Source organism: Bufo gargarizans, chromosome 6 (assembly GCF_014858855.1).
Source record: "Bufo gargarizans isolate SCDJY-AF-19 chromosome 6, ASM1485885v1, whole genome shotgun sequence".
In the NCBI taxonomy this organism is placed as follows: domain Eukaryota; kingdom Metazoa; phylum Chordata; class Amphibia; order Anura; family Bufonidae; genus Bufo; species Bufo gargarizans.
The window spans coordinates 51,462,628-51,474,513 of record NC_058085.1 but is presented as its reverse complement, the minus strand read 5'-3'; the positions used below and the strand labels follow the sequence as shown (position 1 = coordinate 51,474,513).

At 43.9% G+C, this 11,886-nt stretch overlaps 1 protein-coding gene across 1 annotated transcript; it reads left to right on the top strand.

Moving 5' to 3' along the window:
• Window positions 1–2,816: 2,816 nt before the first annotated feature.
• Window positions 2,817–11,554, top strand: CCDC137 (coiled-coil domain containing 137). Its single transcript, XM_044298717.1, has 6 exons — window positions 2,817–2,977; window positions 3,438–3,571; window positions 6,827–7,061; window positions 7,731–7,813; window positions 8,697–8,776; window positions 10,674–11,554. The coding sequence occupies exons 1-6, from the start codon at window positions 2,862–2,864 to the stop codon at window positions 10,872–10,874; spliced, it is 849 nt and encodes a 282-aa protein (XP_044154652.1). The 5' UTR covers window positions 2,817–2,861; the 3' UTR covers window positions 10,875–11,554.
• Window positions 11,555–11,886: the final 332 nt, after the last annotated feature.

Here is an 11,886-nt window from a genome sequence, read left to right as displayed (position 1 = left end):
TGTTATGGGGCACTATTATGGAAGGACTGTGGCTGTCAGCACTGTTATAGGGCACTATTATGAGGGAACTGTAGCTGTCAACACTGTTATGGGGCACTATTATGTAGGGACTGCGGCTGTCAGCACTGTTACGGGGACCTATTATGAGGGGACTGTGGCTGTCAGCACTGTTATGGGGAACTATTATGTGAGGACTGCGGCTGTCAGCACTGTTATGGGGAACTATTATGTGAGGACTGCGGCTGTCAGCACTGTTATGGGGAACTATTATGTGAGGACTGCGGCTGTCAGCACTGTTATGGGGCACTATTATGGAAGGACTGTGGCTGTCAGCACTGTTATGGGGAACTATTATGTGAGGACTGTGGCTGTCAGCACTGTTATGGGGAACTATTATGTGAGGACTGTGGCTGTCAGCACTGTTATGGGGAAACTATTATGTGAGGACTGCGGCTGTCAGCACTGTTATGGGGAACTATTATGTGAGGACTGCGGCTGTCAGCACTGTTATGGGGCACTATTATGGAAGGACTGTGGCTGTCAGCACTGTTATGGGGAACTATTATGTGAGGACTGTGGCTGTCAGCACTGTTATGGGGAACTATTATGTGAGGACTGTGGCTGTCAGCACTGTTATGGGGAAACTATTATGTGAGGACTGCGGCTGTCAGCACTGTTATGGGGAACTATTATGTGAGGACTGCGGCTGTCAGCACTGTTACGGGGCACTATTATGTAGGGACTGTGGCTGTCAGCACTGTTATGGGGCACTATTATGTAGGGACTGCGGCTGTCAGCACTGTCACAGGGCACTATTATGAGGGGACTTTGGCTGTCAGCACTGTTACGGGGCACTATTATGTAGGGACTGTGGCTGTCAGCACTGTTACGGGGCACTATTATGTAGGGACTGGCTGTCAGCACTGTTACAGGGCACTATTATGAGGTGACTGCGGCTGTCAGCACTGTTACGGGGAACTATTATGAGGGGACTGCGGCTGTCAGCACTGCTATGGGGCACTATTATGGAAGGACTGTGGCTGTCAGCACTGTTATAGGGCACTATTATGAGGGAACTGTAGCTGTCAACACTGTTATGGGGCACTATTATGTAGGGACTGCGGCTGTCAGCACTGTTACGGGGACCTATAATGAGGGGACTGTGGCTGTCAGCACTGTTATGGGGAACTATTATGTGAGGACTGCGGCTGTCAGCACTGTTATGGGGAACTATTATGTGAGGACTGCGGCTGTCAGCACTGTTATGGGGAACTATTATGTGAGGACTGCGGCTGTCAGCACTGTTATGGGGCACTATTATGGAAGGACTGTGGCTGTCAGCACTGTTATGGGGAACTATTATGTGAGGACTGTGGCTGTCAGCACTGTTATGGGGAACTATTATGTGAGGACTGTGGCTGTCAGCACTGTTATGGGGAAACTATTATGTGAGGACTGCGGCTGTCAGCACTGTTATGGGGCACTATTATGTGAGGACTGCGGCTGTCAGCACTGTTATGGGGAACTATTATGTGAGGACTGCGGCTGTCAGCACTGTTATGGGGCACTATTATATGAGGACTGCGGCTGTCAGCACTGTTATGGGGAACTATTATGTAGGGACTGCGGCTGTCAGCACTGTTATGGGGCACTATTATGTGAGGACTGCGGCTGTCAGCACTGTTATGGGGAAACTATTATGTGAGGACTGCGGCTGTCAGCACTGTTATGGGAAACTATTATGTGAGGACTGCGGCTGTCAGCACTGTTATGGGAAACTATTATGTGAGGACTGCGGCTGTCAGCACTGTTATGGGGCACTATTATGTGAGGACTGCGGCTGTCAGCACTGTTATGGGGCACTATTATGTGAGGACTGCGGCTGTCAGCACTGTTATGGGGCACTATTATGTGAGGACTCACGGCTGTCAGCACTGTTATGGGGAAACTATTATGTGAGGACTGCGGCTGTCAGCACTGTTATGGGGCACTATTATGTGAGGACTGCGGCTGTCAGCACTGTTATGGGGAACTATTATGTGAGGACTGCGGCTGTCAGCACTGTTATGGGGCACTATTATGGAAGGACTGTGGCTGTCAGCACTGTTATGGGGAACTATTATGTGAGGACTGTGGCTGTCAGCACTGTTATGGGGAAACTATTATGAGGGGACTGCGGCTGTCAGCACTGTTATGGGGCACTATTATGTGAGGACTGCGGCTGTCAGCACTGTTATGGGGAAACTATTATGTGAGGACTGTGGCTGTCAGCACTGTTATGGGGAAACTATTATGTGAGGACTGCGGCTGTCAGCACTGTTATGGGGAAACTATTATGTGAGGACTGCGGCTGTCAGCACTGTTATGGGGAACTATTATGAAGAGTCTGCGGTTGATGTCCTTATTATGAGGTACTGTCAGGTGACTGCAGCTGTCATCACTGCTAGGGGGCGCCGTGGTTAGCTCTGTTATGGGGGCACTAAAGCTACCACTGTTATAAAGGGGTTTAAGCAGACACCGCTATCTAGACACTAAAACGGACACTCTATTAAGTAGGAACTGTAAACTTGGTTACCATGGTAACGCTCTTCCTGGCACCGTCTGGGTCATGTATCCCGCTTCCCCCCTTCTTTTGGGGTTTCTAATCCAATTCCATGGCATTGAAAAACGGAAGTGACGCAAACAGACGCAGAGGGTAGGCTTCCAGTTTCAAATATGGCGGCTATATGTCGTCATTAACACGTGCGACGGGCGAGAAGGGCTAGAGTGCCCCGGTTTCATGATGACGTCTAATATAGCAGCCGGAAGTTCTTGTTTTTGCGCCCCACGTGTGGTTACTGACTTACTGTACCGACAGTGCGATGGGGAAGCGGCGGGCGATCAATCCTCCAGGGCCCTCTGGTCCCGGTGCAGGCAAGGGGCAGCATCCAACTGGCAAACCCTCTGGTCCCGGTGCAGGTTCGGGGAAGTTACGAGGGTAACTCATTTTCTTTGGGGTTATGGAGAATAATTTTACTTTACCTCGAGATTTTTTTGATAATGCCCAACAATGTTATCAGAACCAGTTCAAGTGAAGTATTAGTGGAGATGCCACCAATCAGATCACTGTTTTCATTTAGCAGAAGGCCTCTGACAATTGACACCTGGCATCTGATTGGTGCTGTAGATCTTATGTCTATGATAAGGTTTCTGCGTAACTCCGCCAATGGCTGCACGATATATTGGCTTAGTAGCGGTATTGGCTCCAAATTTGTGCACCGTTCACTGACATGAGTGGGTGGGGCTTTGGACATAAACGGCAGCTGCCCCATGATGGAATATTGGGCCCTGGAATGGAGTTACCCTTTAATTTCGGATGATTCCCTCATCTAGAGTCAGAGATTGTGTCACCTATGTATAATGAGTCAGTTATAACTCACTGGGTTATTTGTATCTAGACCTGAAAAGAAGAGAACGAATAGTAAGCCGAAGGACCTGGACACCCAGGAGATCCCCTTCAAGCTTCGAGAGATCATGAGGAGCCGCATGGAGATGAAGAATCCATCAAAGATGAAGAAGAAGAAAAAAAGAGGTGGGGGATATGGGGTTCTCCTTAAAGGGGTTGTCAGCTTTAAAAACTCCATCTTATATACTCTTTATTAGTGTTGAGCAAACTTGTGTTTTAGGTTCCGCGTCTAAATTTCAGGTTTTGGTTATCGAAGAATCGCGTTACGGATTCCGCTACCACGGACCATAACGGAATTTAGAATCCATAACGCGATTCTTCGATAACCGAACTTAAAACACAAGTTCGCTCAACACTAGTCTTTATGTAATAGTTATCAGGAAGGAGACCTTCATTCAGGACCCTCCTCTATAAGGTCTCTTTCACACGCCATTTAATCACATACGTGTGCTGTCCGTGTTCTCCATGGACCACTCATGCATCCATTGACTTTAATGTGTGTATTCCGCAGGGCTGTACATAGAAATCATTGGGCCACCCTAACTCCGCCCTCTAGCCACCCTGGCCCATCCCACCAGTTTTGGCTCCTCCCCTGCCACACCCCTTTGTATACCTACTGACCCAGAGAATAGAGGGCACAGGTCAGTTTTGCGACAAAGGGAACACCGTAGGAACAAAACCTGTAAAATTGTATAGGATTTTTTTTTTCAATTCCACACCATTTGGAATTTTTTGCCTGCTTCCCACTACATTGTATGCCATATTAAAGTACAACTTGTACCGCAAAAAATAAGCCCTCATATGGATATGTGAACGAAAAAATTCAAAAGTTATGGCTCAAGGAAGATGGGGAAGAAAAATGAAAATACAAAAATGAAAAAACCTCCGGTATCTTAATGGTTAAAAGGGTTATCCAACCTCTATTATTGCCCCCCCAAAATGCAACAGTTCTTCACCCTTATGGCCCCAGAATACACCAAATGAGTTCCCCTCACGGCATCTGAGAGAGTTAAAAACCGGAAGTGTGGGATTCCTCTTCAGGCGCACTTTCCCCCAGCGGAGATCGGGTAAAGGGCCCTGTTCAAAAATTAAGTCACAGCCTGTACTCTGCTTCCAGGCTTATTGTTAGGATATCCCAGTTTAGGCCACTAGGTGGCAGCACTGAACTGTGATATAGTGATTTCTATACAGAGTAATGGAGCAATTTACATCTGATAATTGTAAGTTGTGGTCCACTTGGGGGACCTAACAAAAAGTAAAAAAAAAAGTTTTGAAAATATTAAAAAAAAACGTAAAAATTAAAATCGCCCCCATTCCCCAAAATAAAAAGAAACAAAAAAAATAGCATTATGGGCATCGCCACATGCGAAAACTCCCAAACTATTAAAATATATAAAAAAAGTTAGCCCATATGGTGAATACCGTAAGAGAAAAAGTTTTAAAAAAAGGCCGATTCGCCATTTTTTTTCATTACTTTATCTCCTAAGAAAAATGAATAAAAAGTGATCAAGTCGTACACAACCCAAAATGGTATTGTCAAAAATAACAGATCGTCCCATAGAAAATGAGCCCCCATACATCTCCGTAGACATAACTATAAAAAAGTTGAGGGTCAGAATATCGCGATGAAAAGAAGAAAATCATTTTTTATGACGTGAGTCCTGTGTATTTAAGTTTTATTTAGACTCTATTTTTAAAATGTTTTTATGGGGATTTGAACCATCTACATTAAAGGCAAGAACCTTAACCACTGGGCTATAGCGCTTAATGCTAAGTTATTGCTGAAAAACCTCATAGAAGTTTCTCTTGTATTAAAAACCTCATAGACGTTTCTTTTGTACGACACAAGAGAAACTTCTATAAGGGGGTTTTCAGTAATGACTTCGCACTGAGCTCTATAGCCCAGTGGTTAAGGTTCTTGTATTTAATGTAGATGGTTGTGAGTTCAAATCCTCACAGAAACATTTCAAAAATAGAGTCTAAATTAGACTTCTATACACAGGGTGTTCCACAAGCATAGTGACCATGCTTGGGAATACCCCTTTCACGTTCATAACACTGACTCCATATACAGTGGATATAAAAAGTCTACACACCCCTGTTAAAAATTTCAGGAAAGACCAACTAGAGCAGCTGAACTTTATTTGGGGTTAATCAGAGGCACTTTACATGATGGCCGGTGTATGCTGACTCCTATTTAACAGGATTGTGAATGTGATTGCTTAATTCTGAACACAGCTACATCCCCAGTTATAATATATTATATATATATATATGTGCAATTATGTTAGTCTTTATTTTAGTTTTATATTTTTTCTTCCTTCCACCTAAAAGATTTCAGTTTGTTTTTCAATTGAGTTGTACAGTTTATAGGTCACATTAAAGGTGGAAAATATTCTGAAATGATTTATCTTTGTCTCAGTTTTTTACAGCACAAAAACCTGACATTTTTAACAGGGGTGTGTAGACTTTTTGTACCCACTGTATGCACATATTTGGAGTCAGAGCAGTGACTCCTAAGTCAGGAAATTCCCCACTCAGGGGCCCCGACTGAGCATAGGGGAAGCAAGCAGGGCCCGAAACAGAAGAAAAGTCGGCAGGGCCTTCCTTGCGCTCCAGGCCCCATAGCAGCTGCGTGGTCTGCCTATATTGTCAGTACGCCACTGGCCGTGGGTATGAGGCGACACCACTGGAGCATGCACAATTTTTGTCCATGATTACAGATTCCTCACGCACATTATATTCTATGAGTCAGTGAAAACCGCAGATACAACACGGATGTCATCTGTGTTTGCACGGACCATTGGTGGGAGATGCCCTGGAAACTGATTTTCAGCCTAGCTCTGTATGTGGAATATGGATGACAAAAAAATGCAGGTCAAAAAATGGACACATGGACCAAACATGTATCGTTCATGGACATAGTCGCTGATGAACCACTGACCATCTTGTCACAGGTGTCAACATGGACATGTGCATTAGATCTTAGCCAGGACAAAGAAGGGCTCTGAAGGACCCATCACATCCTTGTGTATCATAGACATCACATTGATTCCAATGACAATTGTGTACTGCTTTATTTCTCCTGTGGTGGAGCTGCAGGGAAATTGAACGTTTTGCAGCTGGGTGCTTACATAGAATACAGGGGATTTACTTGGGGTCTCAGCAATGGGTTTCCTTGTACAGTTTTTTTTGGGGGGGACTCTATAGACTTATAGTCTAGTCATATCTGACAACCTCTAGGGGCACTGTATTAGCTGCCAATAGTGGTTGACACCAGTGATGTGGCATCGTTGGCAGACCATACATGGAAATTAGTGAATGTATGATTGAGACATTCTGATGGCAACTTAGCTGTGACTTTGCCAATCCTATTTTCAGCAAAGAAACAAGGTCCAAAGAATGAGGAGCTGCAGACGGACATTAAGGTCCCTAAGTTCAAGCAGAAGAAACATGAATCTGTTTATGCTTATCTGGATCGAATGAACCGAGAAACTAAACACGTCTTGTTCCTGAGCAAGAACCAACCGGATCGGATGCCGGAGAAGGAGGTGGATGAGCAGGGGGAGCCGCTGAAAGATGTTCCCCAGAAGGAGAAGTCACAGAAGAAGAAAGAGTGAGTTGTGTTGAGTTAGTGGACAACCTCATCTCATGTCAACACAGTAGACTTCATCTTCTAGGTTGTCCATTATGATCTTCCCACAAACTCTACCTAAAACTCAGAAATTCAGATTTTGGTGGAGCTTTAGGTATTAATGGTGCTTGGTTATGGAAATCAGTGCTGTCTTCTCCGATGTTACTGATCTGTGTAACCACCACAAACTCCACTTAAAACTCAGAATGTCAGTTTGGTGGAGCTTTACTTTTGTTCCCTGGGCCCAGATAGACCTTTTTCTTAGGCTACTTTCACACTCGCGTTAATGTTTTCCGGTATTAAGATCTGTCATAGTGTATCAATACCGGAAAAAACACTTGCGTTTTGTCCCTATTCATTGTCAATGGGGGACAAAACGTAACTGAACGGAATGCTCCAAAATGCATTCCGTTCCGTTCTCATACCGGAAAGCAAACCGCAGCATGCTGACGGTTTGCAGTCGGTTGTATTATCAGTAACGGAAGCGTTTTTTCTGAGCCCTGCCGGATCCAGCAAAAACGCTAGTGTGAAAGTAGCCTTAGGCTGGCAAGGTCCTGGTGTGTGTAGACAACTGTAGGCTCTTAACCCTAAAATTGTCCTACAGTTTACAGGATAGATGAAGATACTTCTAAACATTGTGTTCTGTTTCAGTTTTGACCGAAGACGTCTTGATAAGTTCATAAAGAAGAAAGAGGACAAGAAAGAGACTCGTTTAGAAAAGGACCTCTTTACAGGTGACTTATGAGAAACGGACGTTCCCACCAGTGTCGGAATTATGGAGTTTTTGAAGGGGCTTTGCCAAGTTTTAACCTTCTTGGCTACCTACAGGGTATGGGATAAGTGTCTGATTAGTGGAGTTCTTACTGCAGGGCCCCCCATTGATCATGAGCATGGTGGTTCTCTGTCTGCCCGTATAAATGGAGCAGTGTTCGAGCATGCATGTTGCTGCATCATTCATCTCTGTGGGAGCGGCAGAGATCCTAGAGCGCTGTACTTCACTATCTCAGTCAGTCCCATAGAAATGAAAGTGGCAGTGTGCATACTTGACCATCACACTGTTCATATGAGCAGACACCGGACCCCCTGTTCTTATGACCGATGATGGTCCTAGCAGTCGGAACCCAACCGATCAGACACTTACCTCCTATCCTGTGGATAGGGGCTAAGTTTAAAACAACACGCAACCCCTTTAAAGGGATATTCCGGTTAGAAAAAGTTATCCCCTATACACAGGGTAGGGGAAAACTACTAGGCTGCTGGGACTGCCACCCGTCACAAGAATGACAGCTCTATACCCCGTAGAGCCCCCCTGAAATGGATGGAGCTGCTGTTTGGAATGTGCACCTCCACTCCATTAATTTCTATGGGAGCGCCAGAGATGGTGGCTAACTTTAGGTCACCCATCTACCGACCCACATAGAGAGGCTCTCTTCTGTGCTCTTCTCCTCCATGTCTGTTAGTATTCACTACTCCTTAGTCACACCTCTGCCTTCTTTGACAGAAGGTAAGATTGCCCACATGCATCACCCTATCAGGGTAGTATGGCAGTATCTTTTAAAGGTACAGCACTTCCCCTGTGAAAGTTGAGTTTGTAACCTGTTTCCTTTCTTTGAACAGACACGGTGATGTTTGGGGAAGTGGTAATGGCGCCTCCAACACTCACAGTAAAGCCAAGAAAAGGCAAAGCCGAAAGTAAGGTGAGACAACGCTTCCTGCGCACTTCATGACTGGATTGGTTATTAGCCCATTGGAAGTGTAAAGGACAATATCTCTGGAGGGTCTCTACGTGGTGGGACTTCCACTCATTTCTAATTTGAGAACCTCCAGTTCTTGCTGGATCTCCAACTCGGCTCTTAAAGGAGGTTGAGATATAAAGTTATAAAGCCAAGTGCGTGCTCTGCTTCTCTTCTGCAGCCCATAGAGGGAGAGCGTGCTCAACCTGCCATTTCGTTAATATGGGGAGACCCAGGACTCTCATTCTCGGTGGGGGTCTTAATGGTTTAACCCCCACCTATCAGATACGTGTCTTCTATCCATTGGATATGGGATATGTTTATATCTTGGGGAAACAACATACCGGTACCCTTTCAGGACGGCCATTTTCCCTTTTTGCATTTCTGTTTTTCACTTCCTGCCTTCCAGAAGACATAACTTTTTTTTATGTTTCTGTTCACATGGCCGTATGAGGGCTTCTTTTTGTGTGACATGTTGAACTTTCTAAAGGCATCATTTAATATTGTATACAATGGTACAGGAAAGCTGGGGAATTTTTTTTCAAATGGAGCAGAATTGGGTAAAAAAAATGCAGTTCCGCCATAGTTTTTATGGGTTTCGCTTTTACGCAGTAAAACTGATCCATGCCCTTCATTCTCCAGGTCAGTATGATTACAGCGATATTTTTCCTTGTGTTTTTAATACTGAGAGAAAATAACTTTGGAAAAACTTTTTTCGTAACGTAGCGCTCCGTTGTTTTTATTGATACAGTTTTGGAGTGTATGACTTTATAATCAAATGATTTTTTGGGAGATGAAGCAGCCAAAAAATGGCAAATTGGTCATTTTGATTATTTTCCTGCCTGGCATTCACCATACGGGATAATTAAGTTTATATCTTAAAAGGGGCTATCTGAGATGTGGCCACGATCACATGCGACCGCCACTTTTGGGATCATGTGCCATGCGTTCGGCATGTGATCGCATCCTGGTACTAAAAACATGCAACGCAAAGTGCTAGTGAGAGATTCGGATGCAGCATGCGCTGCAGGTTGTAATCCCAGTATAGGATCATGTGACCCCTGAAGTGGTAGCCACACAGGATCCACGTCGCATCTCTGATTGCCCTTGTAATAGAATGGGCATTTTGGGACAAGGCAATGCCTATGGTCTTTATTTTCTTTATTTTTATTATGGAGAAAGGGGCGATTTTTAAATTTGTTTTTATTTTGTAAAAATATTATTATTTTTTTTACTTTTAAGTCCCCTTAGGAGACTTGAATATGCGATTTTCAGATTGCTTCTCCCTTACACTGCAATTAATTACCATTGCAGTTTATGAAATATTAGCTTTTTTTTCTATGGAGCCCTGCCACTTTCAGGCCTCCATGGGAACTACAGCTGTAATTGCCTGGATTCTAATTCACAGCGGACATCTGAACATCTCAACAAAAAACATGTGCATTTACACAGTTAGTTGCTCCATATGTGTGCTGTCGCAGTTCTGGGAAGGCACTTTTTCAAGATTTTTGATGTTTGCTGCAGAGATTTGTGACCGGTTAGCCTCAGGACCATTAGCGAGGTGGGCACTGATATTGTGTATTAAAGCTTCACCATCAGTGTCCCACAATATCTTAAGTTCAATTCTATGGAAAGGTTTGCAGTGCTCTAAAATGCACGCTGAACACCATAATGGCCATGTTTTAGCACATTCTTAATCAGATGTTTCTCCTAATTTTCAGGTGCCAAACCATTGAAACTTGAAATATCTTCTTACGATTGCATTACCTAAAGCTTCTTGCTAGTTTCACAAGTGTCTGTTTGATAGTCTTATGTTTGTTTTTTTTTTTTATTTATTTATCCATTTATCTATCATCTCTAGCCTGGAGAGAAGCAGCTCCTCTTGAAAAGCCTCTTCGACAAATCCAGCTCCTCAGCGCCCCCACCTGCTATGTCTTTAGCAAGAAAGAGACAGTTGGAGGATGAAAGGGAACGTGTCGTCCAGGCATACCGTGACCTTAAAAAGAGAAAGCAACTCCAAAGTGAAGCCATGATTAAACCCTCCAAAGCTCAACATACATGACCTGAGGCCATCAAAGAAGGCCATATACACCATGCATTACAATGAACCTTATAGCAAGAAGGGTCATGAATGAGTTTTGATGGATGCTATGTCATGTGATATTTCATGGCTGTTGGGAATGGTTGAGTTGGATCTACTTGAGATGAACACCCTGGTGGGACCAAGACCTTGTAGTCAAGTGTTCTCCATGTAACTGCTGAAACATTTGGAAATGGACACAGTGGCCATCTTGCTTATTTTACTTACATCTATTGAACATTGGGTAAGACCCTCAGAACAGCCTGAAGTCTTCGAACAAGAAGTGTCTCCAACAAGGTGCTGAAGGTCCAGCTCAAGGGAGCGCGGCATCTTCTTCATTGTTTAACCATCCACGTTATAAATGCAGCTCAATCTCATTTACTTGATCAAATATGGATAGCTTTTCTTAAGGATTGGATATCAATATCACTGTTGTGAAGAACCTCTTTACTGAACAGTTAGACTTAAAATAGCTGCAAGTGGTCACTGGAGCACACAAAACAAGCTGACACTTCTAGTTTTCTGCAGTTTACTTGTGTGTTTTGCTGTATAGACGGAGAAAGCATCAGCAGAGGGCTATGGATAGGATGACAGTCTAGTTATATTGCTGGAGGCCTAGATAATGCAAGCTATTAATCAATATACACACAAATGAAGCCCTGTATGCAGCCCTCCTGCCTCTCATTGGTTTCTGGGGAGGGGCTGCGCTCCATCACTATTCATGGTAGTGATCAGATTACTTACATTTGCAAGAAAAAGTATGTGAACCCTTTGGAATGATATGGATTTCTGCACAAATTGGTCATAAAATGTGATCTAATCTTCATCTAAGTCACAACAATAGACAATCACAGTCTGCTTAAACTAATAACACATAAAGAATTAAATGTTACCATGTTTTTATTGAACACACCATGTAAACAGTCACAGCGCAGGTGGAAAATGTATGTGAACCCTTCGATTTAATAACTGGTTGAACCTCCTTTGGCAGCAA